This window comes from Rhinatrema bivittatum, chromosome 1 (genome assembly GCF_901001135.1).
Source record: "Rhinatrema bivittatum chromosome 1, aRhiBiv1.1, whole genome shotgun sequence".
In the NCBI taxonomy this organism is placed as follows: Eukaryota; Metazoa; Chordata; class Amphibia; order Gymnophiona; family Rhinatrematidae; genus Rhinatrema; species Rhinatrema bivittatum.
Genome location: NC_042615.1, coordinates 50,118,994 through 50,137,227, shown reverse-complemented (window position 1 = coordinate 50,137,227; position 18,234 = coordinate 50,118,994). Strand labels below are relative to the sequence as shown.

General features: G+C 45.1%; 1 protein-coding gene across 3 annotated transcripts in view; it reads left to right on the top strand.

Moving 5' to 3' along the window:
- PRMT9 (protein arginine methyltransferase 9) overlaps positions 1 to 18,234 on the top strand; it is an 86,488-nt gene that overhangs the window by 19,458 nt on the left and 48,796 nt on the right. For all 3 annotated transcript variants that reach the window (XM_029603911.1, XM_029603735.1, XM_029603824.1), the window contains exons 5-6: positions 5,665 to 5,832; positions 7,229 to 7,331. In XM_029603911.1, coding sequence (XP_029459771.1) covers positions 5,665 to 5,832; positions 7,229 to 7,331 — 271 coding nt within the window. The remainder of the gene's footprint in view (positions 1 to 5,664; positions 5,833 to 7,228; positions 7,332 to 18,234) is intronic.

Here is an 18,234-nt window from a genome sequence, read left to right as displayed (position 1 = left end):
ACAAAATTGTTCAGAGTAGTTAAATACAAACAGATTGTGATAAATTGCAGGAAGACCTTGTGAGACTGGAAAATTGGGCATTTAAATGGCAGATGAAATTTAATGTGGATAAGTGCAAGGTGATACATATAGGGAAAAATAACCCATGCTATAGTTATACAATGTTAGGTTCCATAGTAGGTGCTACCACCCCAAGAAAGAGATCTAGGCGTCATAGTGGAATCGTCGGTTCAGTGTGCTGCGGCAGTCAAAAAAGCAAATAGAATGTTGGGAATTATTAGGAAGGGAATGATGAATAAAATGGAAAATGTCATAATGCCTCTGTATCGCTCCATAGTGAGACCGCACCTTGAATACTGTGTACAATTCTGGTCGCCGCATCTCAAAAAAGATATAATTGCGATGGAGAAGGTACAGAGAAGGGCGACCAAAATGATAAGGGGAATGGAACAGCTCCCCTATGAGGAAAGACTAAAGAGGTTAGGACTTTTCAGCTTGGAGAAGAGACGGCCGAGGGGGGATATGATAGAGGTGTTTAAAGTCATGAGAGGTCTAGAACGGGTAGATGTGAATCGGTTATTTAGTCTTTCAGATAATAGAAAGACTAGGGGACACTCCATAAAGTTAGCATGTGGCACATTTGAAACTAATCGGAGAAAGTTCTTCTTCACTCAACACACAATTAAACTCTGGAATTTGTTGCCAGAGGACGTGGTTAGTTCAGTTAGTATAGCTGTGTTTAAAAAAGGATTGGATTGTGCATTGAGTGAAAGAATTTTCTCCGATTAGTCTCAAATGTGCTATTTGCTAACTTCATGGAATGCCCCCTAGTCCTTCTATTATCCGAAAGTGTAAATAACCGATTCACATGTACTCGTTCGAGACCTCTCATGATCTTAAAGACCCTTGGGTGGTCCGTTTGTTTCATAAAGAGGAGATAAGGCTGTTGATTCCTCAGGTTCTGGAAGAGCTTGCGGTGAAAGTTCTGCAGGAAGACTCCGATATGGAGGGGGCGGACTTGGTCCTGGATGGGCTTCTCATATCATAAGTTGGTGAAAAAGCAGGTGGTTTGGGAGTGGGGATCTCCTGATGCTGGCTTGAGTCAAGAGGGTGATGGCGAAGCTTTATTCTTTGCCTGAGCAGACACTGGATTGGCTTTCCCTTCCAAAGATGGATGCTGCGGTTTCGGCGGTTTTTAAAAAGACGACTACCCTGGTTGTGGGGTCCGCGGCTTTGAAGGATGTTCAGGATCGAAAACTGGAAGCTCTCCTCAAGAGGATTTTTGAGGAATCAGCACAGACTTTAAGAGCGGCCATCTGTTCCAATTTTATGCAGCAGGCTTGCCTGTGTTAGGTGCAGCAGCTTCAGGATGGTCAGGTCTCAGATTTTGGTGGCTGCAGTATCAGCCAGAAGGTTGTTATGGTTGTGTAACTGGTCTGCGGAAGTGTCGTCTAAATCCCATTTGGGGTCTCTGCCGTTCAAAGGCTGGCTTTTGTTTGGTAAGTATCTGGAGCAGTTAATTAAGAATCTGGGCAAGAATAAGGTACATAGGTTGCCGGAGGATAAGCCTAAGGGCAAGATGTTTTTTCAGGCTCAGTCCCAGTTTTCAGATAGTTGGAGGTCTCGCCTAGTGAGAGGAGTGCCAGGTCCACAGAAGCAATTGTGTCTCTGAGGTCAGGCCTTTCGAGGAGGCCGCAGGACCTTCAGAGCCACCACAGGTGGTGGTGCTATGGGGGCCAAGTCCTCGCAATGAAAGAGGCTGTTCCATGCTGCCGTTCCTTTTATAGGGTGTCGCTTAGCGTGGTTTTGCGGGGAGTGGGCCAAAATTACCTGGGATCAGTGGGTCCTCAGTGTAATAAGAGACGGTTACATCTTAGAATTTTGCTTGGCCTGTTCACGATTTGTTTCTAGTTTCCGCCGCAGGTCCTTAGACAAACAACTTGTGGTGCGAGAGATGCTAGACTGATTGTGGAAGTTAGGGGTGGTAATTCCTGTCCCTCGAGATGAGTGAGGCAAAGGAAAGTATTCCATTTACTTTGTCGTTCCCAAAAAAGGAAGACACGTTCCGCGCAGTTCTGGACTTGAAGCGTGCAAATGCAGTTCTCAAGGTTCCGTGGTTCCGGATGGAGACCCTGAGGTCGGTAATAGCAGCAGTGCGCAAGGAAGAGGTCTTGGCTTCTCTAGATTTGACAGAGGTGTACCTGCACATTCCCATTTGTCCAGATCATCAATGGTTTCTGCAGTTCATGGTTCTATGTCGGCATTTTCAATTTCAGGCCCTTCCCTTCGGGTTGGCCAGAACTCCATGTACCTTCACCAAGGTTATGGTGATGGTGGCAGCAACTTTGTTGTGAAGGAGTCCTGGTGCACCCTATCTGGACGATTGGCTTATCAAGGCAATCTTGGAGGACCTTTATCGTCGGTCAGTGCAGAAGGTGATCGGTATATTGGAGTCACTTGGCAGGGTGGTGAATTTGTAGAAGAGTCATTTGGTGCCATTCCAGTCCCTCGAGTATCTTGGTGCTCAGTTTGATACTCAGAAGGGCAAGGTGTTTCTCAAGGAGGAATGGGTTCTAAAGCTGCAGGGCAGATTAGTCGCTTATTGGGGCCGCCGGTGCTCAGAGTCTGGGATTATTTGCAGGTTCTGGGTTTGATGGCTTCAACTCTGTAGTTAGTGCCATGGGCCTTTGCATATATGAGACCTCTATAGAGCTTTGTTGACTCAGTGGAACCTGCTTTCGGAGGAATTCCAGCTTCCCTTGCTGCTCGAGGGTACTGTGCAAGACCGCCTGTCTTAGTGGCTGCTAACTTCCAGTCTGGTTCGTGGTGTCAACCTGGAGGTTCCTTATTGGGTAATTCTTACTACCAATGCCTGTCTATCTGGATGGGAAGCGGTTTGACAGCAGCAGTCTACTCAGGACATCTGGTCCACGAAGGAAGCTTCGTGGTCTATCAATCGCTTAGAGACCAGAATGGTGTGTTTAGCTTTACTTACGTTCCTGCCATTGGTGTGAGGTCTGTCGGTCAGGGTCCTGTCTGACAATGTGAAGACAGTAGCCTACATCAATCGGCAGGGAGGACCCAAGAGTTGAGCAGTGGCCCAGAAGGCTCAAGAGCTGGTTCTCTGGGTGGAGCAACACCTGGAACAGATAATGCATCACAGGAGTAGAAAACATCTAAGCGGGTTTCCCAAGTTGCAGATTGTTAGATCCTGGAGAGTGGGAGCTGTCCGAGACGGCGATGCAGCTCATCCACGGGAGATGGGGCTGTCCCCATGTGGATCTAATGGCGATTCGTCTTAATGCAAAGGCAGCTCGTTTTTTCAGTCAGAGAAGAGAGCAAGGGACCGAGGGTGTTGATGCTGTGGTGCTGCCTTGGCCTCAGGAAGTTCTGCTTTTTGTTTTTTTTCATTGGCCTCTAGTAGGCAAGGTTTTATGGCGGATAGAGAGACATCCAGACGAAGTAGTGTTGGTGGCACTGGAGTGGCCACATTGGCTGTGGTTCGCTGATCTAGTTGCCGTGGATGGTCCATTACACACCGGCCTTCTTCGGCAGGGCCCCATATTTTCAGACCAGGCTGCTTACTTTTGTCTAGCAACTTGGCCTTTGAGAGGAGGCAATTGTGGCGCAGGGGGTACCCCGATGCGGTTATTGCTACTTTCCTACAGACTAGATGAACATCTACTTCCCTTTCATATGTGAGGGTCTGGAAGATTTTTGAGTCCTGGTGTATAGCTAACGAAGTGCAAGCTTTATGATCTACGGTGTCTCATATTTTATCCTTTCTTCAAGGAGGTTTGGTCAAGAGTTTGGCTTTCATCTCTCTTAGGGTACAGATAGCTTCTCTGGGTTGCCTATGAGGTAAGGTAGAGGATTCCTCTCTATCTTCTCATCCTGACGTGGTTTCTTCGAGGGGGGCAAAGAATTTGCGCCCGCCAGTTAGAAGAGTTTGTCCATCCTGGAATCTTAATCTCGTCCTTGGAGGTTTATGTGAGGCATCTTTTGAACCTCTTAGGAGAGCGACTCTTAATAATTTGACCCTTAAGGTCATTTTTCTAGTGGCCATTGGTTCAGCTAGGAGAATCTGAGTTGCAGGCTTTGTCTTGCCATGATCTGTTCCTGCAGATTTCGGACTCGGGTGGGTCATTGCAGACAGTACCTTCGCTTTTACCTAAGGTGATATCGGCGTTTCATGTGAATCAGACTCTGGAGCTTCCGGCTTTTCCTAAGATGGATTCTTCTGCACCTCAAGCGAGGGAACTTAAGCTTTTGGACGTGTGGAGAGCCTTGTTGAGGTAACAAATGATTTTAGGAGGTTGGATCGTCTTTTTATTTTGTGGAGCGGTTCGAGGAGAGGTTCTCAGGCATCTAAGGCTACTATTGCATGGTGGCTCAAGGAGGCTATTGGGTTGACATACATAACTAAGGGTTGTCTGGTTCCAGAGGATTTGCGAACCCACTCTACGCAGTCTCAGGTGGCCTCGTGGGCGGAGGCTCAAATGGTTTCGCCAAAGGAACTTTGCAGGGTGGCGACTTGGAAGTCGCTGCATACTTTCGCAAGGCACTATCGCTTGGATGTGGGGGATCCAGAGTCCCAGTGTTTTGTGAGCAGGACTCTCCAGGTCCCACCATAAGTAGGGAGCTTTGGTACATCCCAGGAGTCGGGACTGATTTGGGTACGTACAGGGAAAGGAAAATTGGTTCTTACCTGCTAATTTTCATTCCTGTAGTACCACAGATCAGTCCAGAACCCGCCCGATCTGTGGAGGTGGAGAGTCATCTGCTTATCTGATTTTATTGGTATGGAATACAGACTTGTTTAAAAAAAGAAAATTAGTTATTTTGAAAATTGTTTTTGGTGTTTTTACTGTTTTTATGCTTGTGTACAGGTCAATACTGAGGAACTGCTGGTGGCACACTAGGTTATGTACAGTGTCAGTAAATCTTTCTCCATCTGCTAGCAGGGATACAGAAACCAGGTGTCTGGACTGAGTGGTACTATAGGACTGAAAACAGCAGGTAAGAACCAATTTTCCTATATCCAGCATATCTCAAAGGATACCTGTTTTCCTCTTCCTTGTTTTTTTCTTTATTTGCTCTCTATTTTTTGGTCTTTTCCCTAAATCTCCTTTTATCAGATTTGGGCATTGCATTCAGCCAGTTCCCATCAAGCTAGCTTCCCAATGAGCCTTGGATTATTTCCCTAAAATGAAATCAGTCACGTAAAACCGCTGATTTTTAGTATGACGTGGTAGCTGCTGCGGTAATTTAATGTACTTTTAACTTGAATGCCCATTAATTTCCTTGGTACATGCTATTAAGCTATTTTATGTAATGTCAATGTCCTAGAGGTTCAACATTTAAAATACTTTAAAACGAATGAGCTATACCCATAGGAGTGAGTTTTCAAAGGAGTTACGCACATAACAGTAGCAATTCAAAAGCCCGTGTATGCGCATAAATCCTTTTGGAAATTACCTCTTTAATGAACAGCAATCGCCAAGCAAAAATGGTGATAGTGAACAATGGCATCGGTCCTACAGGGTTTCATTATGTTTTTCAGGATGTGATAATCTCTGGATTTTTGCAGAGAGTACAAATGAACAGATCCTCCTCAGGTTGCATGTTTTAGATTAACGTGGCCTTTTCCTTCTGACTTTTCAGCATGTTTGCTAAGAAAGCCGGAGCTCTCCGTGTCTCTGCCTGCGAGCTGTCAAAGACCATGTACGAAGTTGCACGTGACGTGGTGGCAGCCAATAACATGGAGGGAGAAATCCAACTCTTGCACATGAAGTCGCAAGATATAGAAATCCCCAAACATATACCTGAGAGGTAGCGTAATCCTCTGGTTTATCATTTCCGAGGGGATGGGTTCATTCCGAGTCGTGTTCTTTCTACCAATTAGCTTTTCACCTATTTTTCTTTGCCAGCATAGGGGCTAGCACTATACTTCAGTCCTCATGTCCCTGATATTAATCTCATTGGAGGAGGGGGTTTGAGAATACCTCTACTGGTGTCATATTGTTAGAAGAGGGAGCATCCTCCCAGGAGGTAGAAACAGCTGAGGGTGTGCATGAAGAAACCGACTGAGAATTTGTTTTTGTCTTAACATCTGTCACATGATGAGATGCCAGTGGTTCTGTCAAACTGGAGGCATGACAGCATGTCTGTATTCATTGACCGTTTCCTTAGCTTTTGTACAACATCCCTGAATTTTTTTTAGAGTAGTTTTATGCTTAACATTTACAATGGTGGTTGTCTAGGTGGACAGAAGTGTCCTCTGACTGAACAGGAAGCTTCAGACTGAAGTATCTGCAAGCTAGCGCCTCCTGAAGAGTGGTTTCTACTGGCAGCTGTAGAGTAGTGATGTCAGAAGCATGATAAATGACAGCTTGATGACCTCAGTGACTGCTTTGCCCTGCGGCTGGCACAAAAATGGCTGTGCCAGCAGCATTGAGGAGAATCTGAGCTGTTGAAGTCTTACTTTAAGCTACTCAGTGAGCCAGCATGCATCAGGTTTTATCTGGGGAAAGTTATGCGTGCCACTTTTCCCAGGTATCCACTGGGACTTACACGCACAAGTCTCACTGAATGTACTCTGATAAAGTCAGAATTGTGATTTTTTTCTAACCAGACTTGTGCACATCACTTTAGTCAGAGAGCGCTCGGGATGCGTACTTCCCAGCTAAGGTTTAGCCTTGCCCCGGTAATGTTTCGTTTGCCACCCCTTGTTATCTGGATACATTTTGCAGTGTGTGTGTGTGTGTAGATGTCAAGGGGGTCATGAGGATCGTGAGAGGGGTACTTTCTCCGAGGACAAGCAGCAAAATCTCTGTCTGTGAGTTTGTGTGTATATTTCCCCTCCCAATAACCTTTCTGCTTAGTATTCTCTCCACATCAGATTGTCAGGGGTCTGCGCCAATCACTGTGTGTCTTCCCACCACCAGTATTTTTTTTTTTTTTATCACTTTGTCTGTATCCCCCCTTAATAACTACTGTGTTAAGTGGGTTGTTTTTTTTTTCCAGATCTGTGCATATCAGTCCGTGTGCGCATCTCGGAAAGTAGGCTGCATTAGTTCTGGCTGGAACTTTCCGGCCTTTAGCTGCCGTCATTTGCTATAACTTTTTGTTTGATATGCATCTTCCTTCCTTACCCCCTCTCTTTTCCCCACAAAAACCCCACATATTTGGATCTTAACACCTTTTTTTTTTCTTTTCTTTTCTGCAGAGTTCACCTGGTTGTAACAGAGACAATGGACGCAGGTTTATTTGGAGAAGGAATTGTGGAGAGTTTGATACATGCGTGGAAGCATTTACTTCTCAAACCAAAGGTACGGCATAGCACAAAGATACCAAAACAGCGCTAATCCGAAATGGTTGCAAAGATGAATTTCCTTTTCCCTGTACGTACCCGGATCAGTCCGGACTCCTGGGTTTTGCCCCCCCTCTAGCAGATGGAGACAGAGCAGTTTTTAAAACAAAACTCCACCTTATATAGGATGGTGCCACCTGCAGTCTGGCAGTATTTCTCTGTCTCCAGCAAAAGGTGGAGGTGGAGGTGGTCTGTGTGGTTAGTTTGTTCTGGGAGTTAGTCAGTTAGGTTGACTATTATTTTTTTCTTCTTCAATTTGGATTAAAAAAAAAAGTTTAAAATACTTTAGCAGGAGCAGTGTTGTCTTCAGCCTCCCAGGGGGTTGTGAGGTCCTGAGAGGGCCATCCCCCACTGGTCTTGAGGCAGCTGCATCAGAAGGTTGAGGGCCCTATTTTTCTCTCTTTGGCAGCTCTGGGTGCGACACCTGGGAGCCCGGTTCACTCCACCGTATAGGATCAGCACCTTGGACCACTGCCGGGCAAGCTTTAAACAAACAAAAAAAAAAAAGTTAAGTTTTCATTCGGCTTGCAATGTCGCGGCTGCTCTCTCTTTCCTCCTTGTCTTGGCGCGTTTTGGGAGCGGGGATGAGTTATGTTTAGATTTTCTTGTTCGTGGGATTTTCTTTCTCTCTCGATGCTGCGATCTTCATCGTGTGGCTCGGCCTGCGCACACCTGTCCCAGGAGGGCCTCTGCTCCACGTGTCTGCCGGGGTGGGGATGGATCCTCCGGAGCTGTGAACGCTGCCAAAAGAGCTAAAACTAAATCTGCCCAAGTGCCTGCGGGTACAGCTGTTGCAGGTCAGGCTGGGTCTGATCCATTCCCACTCAGCGCGGGAACGGAGGCCATTTTGCAGTCTTTTAGGTCTGCCGCTTGTGCTGCGATGGGGGAGGGGATTTTACTGCTTCCTCTTTCTCCTCAGCAGGAGGAGGGAACCTTTGCAACAGGATTCGAACACAATGGAGGATAGCTCCGAGGGGGCTGCTGACTCCTCCTCTTCCTCGTCGGAGTTTGTGTTGCTGCTCCATAAGGCTTACAAAGTGAGAAAATCAGGGAAGCAGCAGTCTGGCTTAAAATCCGCCTCTCTGGGGTCCAAGCCTATTTCCAAGAAACGCTCTAGGTCTCAGGGGGGTGCTGGCCCATCAGGACAGGGTCCCTCAGACGGACACAGATAACTCCGGACAAGATACTGACCCTGGGGACCCAGACCTTCAGTCCAAGCCCCTGCAGGGGGTGGATTCGGATGCTGATGTGCAACAGCAGGGCTCAGCAAGGGGCTCGCATGTGTTGGAAGGTGACGACCCTAAGGTGGTCCGTCTCTTTAGGAAGGAGGACTTGGGACCTCTTATCCCTTCTGTTCTAGCTGAGCTAGGCATTGAGGGTCCGCCCGTGGAATCCAAACTGGGAGCTATGGAACCTGTGATGCTGGGTCTGAGAGACCCTGCTACTTCCTTCCCATTTCATTTCTCGGCTATGGATTTGCTGTTCCAGGAGTGGGATACTCCGGACCTCGGTTTGAAGGTGAGTAGAGCCATGGATAAGCTGTATCCTCTGCCGGAGGATGCTTTAGAACTGCTGCGAGTGCCCAGGGTAGATGCGGCGGTATCCGCAGTTACCAAGAAGACCACTATCCCAGTTACAGGAGCCACAGTGCTCAAAGACCTGCAAGACAGGAAGTTGGAGTTGCAGCTTAAAAAGATATTTGAGGTTTCAGCACTGGGAGTGCGGGCGGCTATGTGCAGCAATTTTGCCTTGCGAGTGGGTCAATGCTGGTTTCTCGGATGAGGAGGCTGCCCAAGCAGGCCATCTAGAAGTCTTGCAAGGTCCTCCTGTAATGTATCACAGTCCTACTTGTGATTTAACTATTCTGAATAATTTTGTATCATCCGCAAATTTTGATAACCTCACTCGTCATATTCCTTTCCAGATCATTTATATATATATTGAAAAGCACCGGTCCAAGTACAGATCCCTGAGGCACTCCACTGTTTACCCTTTTCCACTGAGAAAAGTGACCATTTAATCCTACTCTCTGTTTCCTGTCTTTTAACCAGTTTGTAATCCACGAAAGGACATCGCCTCCTATCCCATGACTTTTTAGTTTTCGTAGAAGCCTCTCATGAGGGACTTTGTCAAACGCTTTCTAAAAATCCAAATATACTACATCTACTGGTTCACCTTTATCCACATGTTTATTAACCCCTTGAAAAAAATGAAGCAGATTTGTTAGGCAAGACTTCCCTTGGGTAAATCCATGTTGACTGTGTCCCATTAAATCATGTCTTTCTATATGCTCTATGATTTTGATCTTGAGAATAGTTTCCACTATTTTTCCCGGCACGGAAGTCAGGCTCACTGGTCTATAGTTAACCGGATCGTCCCTGGGGCCTTTTTTAAATATTGAGGTTACACTGGCCACCCTCCAGTCTTCAGGTACAATGGATGATTTTAATGATAGGTTACAAATTTTAACTAATAGATCAGAAATTTCATTTTTGAGTTCCTTCAGTACCCTAGGATGCATACCATCCGGTCCAGGTGATTTGCTACTCTTTAGTTTGTCAATTTGGCCTACTATATCTTCCAGGTTCACAGTGATTTCATTCAGTTCGTCTGACTTATCACCCCTGAAACCATCTCTGGATGGTATCTCCCCAACATCCTCATTAATAAACACGGAGGCAAAGAATTCAAAGATATTTTATTGGTACTTACTGTTTTTTATTTTAATTTTATTACCTCCTCAATGCTATTCTAAGATGTATTCTGGAAAAAGGTATAGTAAAGATAATACAAAAAATTCTAAAAAGACAAAATAAAAGTTGGTGATCAGGGAGTGGGATACATACTCCAGAGACTGGCTTGAAGGTTGTAGAGTGATGGATAAGTTTATATCCTTTGTTTGAGGTCACACTGGAGCTCTTGCGAGTCCTGAAGGTGGATGCCTCCGTCTCGGCAGTTACTAAGAAGACAACTATTCCGGTGGCCAGTTCTGCAGCGTTGAAGGATTTGCAGAATAGGAAGCTCAAAGTCCATCTTAAAAAGATTTTTGAGGTGTCTGATCTTGGCAAACGAGGTGTGGTGTGCAGCAGTTTTATGCTTTGGGCTGGGCTACAATGGGTGCAACATCTGCAGGCTGACAAGGCCATGTCTGTCTTGGAGGTGAAGCAGGCAAAATTGCTGGAAGCTGCGGTTGCCTATGGAGCTGATACGTTATGTGACCTCATTAGGACTTCCTCTAGAATGGTGATGTTGGCGGTCTTGGCCAGGAAGCTTCTTTGGTTGCAAAACTGGTTGGCGGATGTTTTGTCCAAGTCTCAGTTAGGAGCATTGCCTTTCAAGGGAAAGCTGCTTTTTGGAGAAGACTTGGAAGAGCTGATAAACCATCTGGGAGAGAATAAAGTACATAAGTTACCTGAGGAAAAGCCTAAAAGGGGCAAAAGGTTCCTTTCCTTTGTATTTTTGGTTTCTAGGGAATAGGTGTTTTCGGCAAGGTAGGGCTTCAGGAGGAGAACAGAGGCAGACCTCAGGGAGGCAGCTGTCCTGGAACCAGTCCTTTCGAAGTCGAAAGCCAAACAGGGATGACTCTGGCCAGGGTGGTGGCCGAGCCAAATCCGCACAATGAAGCGAGGCCGGCCCATTCCTCAGTTCCGGTCATAAGTGGTCAGTTGATTTTTTTTTTTTTTTTTTTTTTTTTTTTTTTTTACGAGGAGTGGGCCAGGATCACGTCAGACCAGTGGATTCTAAGCATGTTAAGACAAGGATATACTTTAGAATTTGCTTGTCCACTAAGGGACTTCTTCACAGTCTCCCCTTGCACTTCGTGGAAAAGAGGCAGGTGGTGCAGCAAACCATCAGCCACCTACAGATGCTGGGAGCCATTGTTCCCATCCCCCTAGAGGAATGAGGGATGGGACAGTATTCCATTTATTTCATGGTTCCAACGAAGGAGGGAACTTTTCACCCAATTTTGGACTTAAAGAAAGTAAACGGGGCTCTCAAAATTTCCTCATTTTCGGATGAAAATTCTGCACGGTCATTGCACCCATGCGCAAGGGAGAGTTTTTGGCTTCCCTGGATTTGACCGGGGAGAACTTGCACATAGGGATCTGGCCGGTCCATCAGAGGTTTCTCCGGTTCATGATCGTCTGGATGCAGTTTCAGTTTTGTGCCCTTCCATTCGGTCTGACCGGCTCCAAGGGCTTTCCCTAAGGTGATGGTGGTGGTTGCTGCAGCTCTCAGGAAGGAGGGCATGTTGGTTCACCCATGTCTGGATGAGTGGCAACTAAGTGAAATGCCAAGGTGCCCCGCTTTTTCAGTTGTAGAAGAGAATACAGAGCAGAGGGAGTCTGCCTTGGTTCTTCCTTGGCCGTGGGTCATTCTGCTTTGTCTTTCCGCTGTGGCCGTTGGTGGGCAAAGTATTGCGGCATGTGGAGATTCATCTGGGAGACATAATTCTGGTGGCACCGGAGTGGCCTCAGAGGCCTTGGTTTGCAGATCTGATCAACCTAGTGGTGGACAGACCATTGAGACTCGCTCATCTGCCAAAGTTTGTGCACCAAGGTCCCATATTTTCAGATTAGGAAGCTCGTATCTGTCTTGTGGCGTGGTTTGGCTTTTGAGAGGAAGCGCTTAAGGGAGAGAGGATATTCTGAGGATGTCATTTCTACTCTATTGCAGGCTAGAAAGACTTCCACCTCCTTGGTATTCGTAAGGGTCTGGAGAGATTTTCATGCTTGGTGTGCGGAGCAGGGGGTTGACCCTATCCGAGCTTCCATAGCACGTATTCTGACCTTCTTACAAAGAAGGTTGGTGAAGGATTTGTCCTTTAACTCCCTCAGAGTTCAGGTGGCTGTTTTTTGGTCTGTCTTCGAGGCAAGATGCAGGGAGCGGCTCTAGCTCCCTGGATCTTGGAGGTGGTACATTTTTTCCAAGGGGCGAAGCATTTGCATCCTCCAGTTCAGAAGTTGTGTCCCTTTTGGAGCCTTAACTTAGTTCTTAAGAGCATGTGTGCAGTTCCATTTGAGCCTCTTAAAAGGGCTAGTATGAATGATTTCACTTTAAAGGTGGTTTTCTGGGTGGCAATTTGTACCACTATATGGATCTCAGAACTTCAAGCCTGGTCATGTGGGGATCCTTTTTTGAGGATTACAGATTGTGGAATCTCGTTGATGTCGATTCTTTTTTTTTTTTTTTTGCCTTCTTTCTTTTTTTGTATCCTCGTTCCATTGAAGTCAGTCTGTGGAGCTCCCGGCTTTTCCAAATTTAGATGCTATGGCACTTCATGTGAGAGAGTTGCACCTCTTGGATGTAAAGCATGCATTGTTGCGGTAGCTTAAGGTCACTAATAGCTTCTGGATGTCAGATCATCTTTTTGTGCTATGGAGTGGAGCAAAAAAAGGGTCTTAAGACGTCAAAAGCCACGATTGCACGGTGGTTGAAGGAAGCCATAGGTTCAGCGAACATCTTTCAGGGTCGTCCTATCCCTGAGGGATTAAAGGCTCATTCTTTTTTTTTTTTTTAATTTTAAATATTTTATTGCTCAATTTTGCATCAATACAAAATGTATGACATTTCTACATAACAATTTATATGTAGCTTACATCAGATAACACCTGAATGAATAAAGCAATAAAAAACATTATGAAGCATCGATTATCGAATAATAGTACTGTGTTTTTGTGATATACCATTACTAAACAACCGTAAAAGCTCAGTACAGAGATAGAAAACCACTGTCCCTCCCTCCCTCCCCCCCCCAATCAAACTGATAAAATATAGGTGATATTTGACCGCCATTAGTTTAATCCTAAGGTATACTAAAACAGGGTGAAGTGTACATTAGTCCAAGACTCCTGGGCAGTTGGTTATAAAAGAGGGACGACAAGCATCTCATGTCTCCTGGCCAACCACACAGCCAGCACTTAAACCTTGACAGAACTGCCCAGACCCTTCCGCCATTCATAGTATTTATGCCAGATGCTCCTAAAACCTCCCACTGTGTGTTGGAGGTGGGCCGTAATTTCCGCAAGCCTGTAAATTTGCTCTACTTTGCTTTGAACTTCCACTAAAGTGGGAATCTGAGGGGATTTCCATCTTTTAGCTATTTCGATTCTAGTCGCCGAGAATATATAATTAGCCATAGTATTAGATTGGTCCTTCCCCAGAGACAAGGGAAAACCCAACAAGGCTTGTTGAGGAAGGATACAAATAGGGGTCCGGTAAATCTGGGTCAGCCAGGCTTCCAATTGAGACCATAATAGGTGCAATACTGTACATTCCCACCACATATGGAAAAAACTACCAGTGACCGAGCATCCCCTCCAACATTGTTTAGAAAGCGAAGGGAACATGTGATGTAGCCTCTCTGGAGAGTAATACCATCGCAGCACCATCTTCCAAGAGTTTTCAACTATATGTGAGGCTATTAGACCCTTGCCCATTTGAGAAAAAAGTGCTTCCCAAGTACCCTGCTCAAAGGTGCGATGTAAGTCTGCTTCCCATGCTTTGACATAAGTGGGTTTCTGGAAGCTCTCCTTTCCCAGAAAAGCATATACATTCGAGAGTAATTTAGTTGTTTGATGTGTATTCAAGCATAAGAGCTCAAAATCAGATTTCCCTTGCGCCAAATACCCCTGAAGATGGTGAGACTGTGCAAAATGACTTAGCTGTAAATATAAGTACTCATCAGATGACGCGAAATCAAATTTTTGTTGTAACTCCAAGAAGCTTAATAAATTCTGAGCTTCCCAAAGCTGTCCCCAATATCGAATTCCCTTCCTGGCCCAGTCCTGGAAAGCATAGCTTTCGAAACCTGGAGTAAATAGGGAATTAGCATACAAATATGTGCTGTGATGAAATTCCTGATCTCCTACCAGCCATGATTTCTTAGATTCCCATATCTGTAGAGGGAGCAACATAGAGGGTGGCAGAATATCTCGGGGCTGAAGAACCCAAGTCCTTTTGGGCTGCCAAAGAAGGCTACATAACGGTACGGACGCCAGTAATTGTTGACTAAACACTACCCATGGCTTCTGTAAGAAGCTCCTATGCCATTCCACCAGTGTCTTAAATCTAGCTGCCATATAATATTGTTCTAGATTAGGTATACCCAATCCTCCCTGTAATTTATTCCTGTAAATAATCTTACGGGCTAGTCTAGGTCTGCGGCCCCCCCCAAATATAGAATAACAGGCGTTTCTGCCAAGTAATAAGGCTTTGCTTAGGTATGGCTAAGGGAAGCGTTTGAAATAAATATAAAAATTTGGGCAGAATCATCATTTTCACTGCTGCTATGCGCCCAAACCAGGAAATCCTGTATCGATTCCACTCTTCTAAATCTTTAGTTATCTGAGCCCATAATTTATCATAATTGAGTTTGGTCATATCCTGTGTAGCGCTGATATAAACTCCTAAATATTTAAGACTAGTTGACTCCCATCGAAATCTAAATTTCCCCCTCAGAGACTGTTCCATATCAACTGTGACATTCACATTAAGGATCTCTGATTTTTCCCAATTGATTCGGAATCCAGAAACCTTACCAAATTCCTCAAGAGTTTGGGATACTAGCATAAGGGACTGCTCTGGTTCAGTAACCAGAAGCAAAATATCGTCCGCGAAGAGCGATATCTGTGTTGAAAAAGCGCCCACCTGAACCCCATGTATCTCTGGATTACTCCGAATTTTATTGGCCAGTGGTTCTAAAAAAAATAGCAAATAACAGTGGTGACAGAGGGCAGCCCTGCCTTGTGCCCCTCTGAACCCTAAAAGTGGACGAATATCCCCCATTGACCTTTATGCTCGCTAAGGGATTCTGATAAGAGTTGATGAAGCCACTGTAGAAAGTTTGGCCTAAAATTCAAGCGTTGTAATAAAGCGAATAGGTAAGGCCAATAAACCACATCAAAGGCTTTCTCGGCATCAACCGAGAGAGCCACCGCTGGTATCCTATGTTTTACCCACCAGATCATATCCAGTATTTTATGCATATTATCACTGGCCTGCCTACCCGGAATAAAGCCAGCCTGATCTGGATGAATAATTTGGGTCAAAAACCCATTTAACCGATTCGCTAGTATCTTGGCAAGAATCTTCAAATCAATATTAATAAGGGATATCGGTCTGTAGGACCCACAAACCGTAGGATCCCTGCCCGGCTTAGCCAAAATCGTTATGCCAGCCGTATTAGCCAATGGAGAAAGTGCAGGGCCGGTGAAACCACTAGGCGAGCTAGGGCGCCGAGACGTAGGGGGCGCCGCGGCAGGCAGCAGAATTTTGAAAGGGCAAAAAGGTGCCCTTTCAAAATTCTGCCAGCTTTCGACTCGCCTAGATGGAGACCAAGCACCGAGATTTAGGGGGCGCCACGGCAGGCAGCCAGCTCCTGACTCGCCCTGCCTCCCCCCGAGTGTCACCCACCCGACACCCCCCCTAGTGGTCCAGCCGAGGTCCCGGGAGCGATCTGCCGCTCCCGGGGCCTCTGCTGCCACTAAGCAAAATGGCGCCGGTGGCCTTCAGCCCCTACCATGTGACAGCGGTCAACCAATGGCACCGTTAGCCCCTGTCACATGGTAGGGGCTGAAGGCCACCGGCGCCATTTTGCTTAGTGGCAGCCGAGGTCCCGGAGCGGCAGATCGCTCCCGGGACCTCCGCTGGACCACTAGGGGGGTGTGAGGGGGGAGGCAGAGCGAGTCGGGAGCTGGCTGCCTGCCGCGGCGCCCCCTAAGTCTCGGCGCCGATCTTCTTTCTGTGAGTGTGTGTGTGTACGTGAGAAAGGAATCTGCCAGTTTAAAAAAATGAAATATGATAATACATATACCTGAACTTTTGAAAAGTTGGATGAAAGATGAAATTACTGAATTTTAAGTATCCCTCTTCTGGAAAATAAAATTTAACTTAAAGTGGGTAGAGACAAATACTAAAGCAAAAAAAAATAAAGTATTTAAAATGTTCATCTCAGCAAAATCACAAATTTAAGATACTGCTGCCAGGTGGGGTTTGGTTTTTTTTTTTTTGGTTTTTTTTTTTTAAGCATAATTTAAGCATGAAGACTAGAATAGAACCTGAAATGGTATTGCATTTTTTATTTTTGGTTTTTTTTTTAAGCCTTTAGAAAATGTATATTTTTAAATGACTAAGACTGGAATCTTCCTATTTAAAAGGGAAGCCGACTAAGGATGTCTTTCTGTTCCATATCTCCCACATGAATAATCATACGACTAATAGTTTGAAAAAAGACACTTGCTTTATTGTCTGGAAGCGTAAAACAAGAGAAGCTGTACTGTGTGGGTGGTTGTCCCTTGGGAGGACAGAACCTGAAGGAAGGGTGTCATTTCGCCTTTTGATAGGAATGTGGTTTTCTTATTTAATGGTTGGGAGCATCACTTTCACTTTTAGTAAAAGTGAAAAATGCTGCAAGTCTGAAAGCAAGGTGCTTCCGTGAGAGTGTAATATGTATGTGAGTCAGGGAGGGTGCTTCTGTGCGTCAATGTGTGTGCACGAGAGAGATGGAGCATGTTTTTGGCTGGCTTGTGGCTGTGAGAGAGGGCACGTGTGTGATTGAGCCTGTTTGTAAGTGAGATAGAATATGTGTGTGATTGAGAGCTTGTGTGTAAGTGAAATAGAGCATGTGTGTGATTGAAAGCCTGTGTGTAAGTAAGAGAGAGCGAGAGCATGTGTGATTGAGAGAGACTGGCCAGAGAGGTGACGTGTGTATGTGTGAGAGAGGCTGATCAGGGAGATGACGTGTGTGTGTGTGAGAGAGAGAGAGACTGGTTGAGGGAGATGATTGGTGTGTGAGAGACAGAAACTGGTCCTGAGGGTGTGACTGGTGTGTGTGTGTGAGAGAGAGCAGAGACTGGTTGTGGTCCCTAAGGAAGAGGTCTCTGAGGACAGCTTCAGCAGCTACTGCTGCTTCTGGTATGGCCTGCAAGGGAAAGGAGTAGGAGAACTGCTGGAGAGGGTAAGTAAAGGTGGCTTTTTAAGTTCATTTTTCTTGATTGACTACCATTTTAATTATTGGGTAGTATGTGATGTGTCTGCTGTTTGAAATATTTTATTGGTGTTTGGTAAAGCTTTCAAAATTTGCATGAGTCTTTAATTATTGGATATTCTATTCATCAGCTGCTTTGAAATTATTTTATTTGTATGATTTTATAATTATGATTAATGATTTATATATCTTTATTTTATTGATTTGTTTCATGAGGAATGGTGAAATTTTTGTTTTTCCATTGGTACACTGTATAGAGTCTGGCGTGATGCGTTTTACAGTTCAGTTTTTGTCTGCACATTTCTATTTATACTTTATGTGGCTTTATTCTGTATTTGGTGAGGGTTTATGTTCTGCATGCAAAGATTGAGATGAAGCATTCTTTTAGCATATGGTTTCTCTGTAGGGATTTATAGTAGCTTAGCCTGTTCTGTTTTCCTGATAGGAGGTGTATTGATATTTTAGATTCTGGTGTAATATTTTTGGTATTCTTTTTCATAGGTAGGGTTGTTATTCTTTGAGTGTTGGTAGATAGTATTGTGTTGATACGGGAGGACCATGCCAAAATATATCATAATAGGTATGATGCCATATGAATTCCAAGATGCAAAGTTTTCTTGTTGGCATCACAACAGTGCATGAAATTATCACAACAACTTGTATATTAATTTTACCTTAGAATTTCATTTTTCATGTAAAATATGCTATAAATGCATAATTTAAAATTGTGTATGGGGAGGGGGCGCCAGACTGTAAGGTTTGCCTAGGGTGCCTAATACGCTTGCACCAGCCCTGGGAAAGTGACTGCCCTTCCTTCAGTGACTTGAAAAATTTAGCTAAAATAGGGGCAAGCTGTGGAGCAAACTGTTTATAA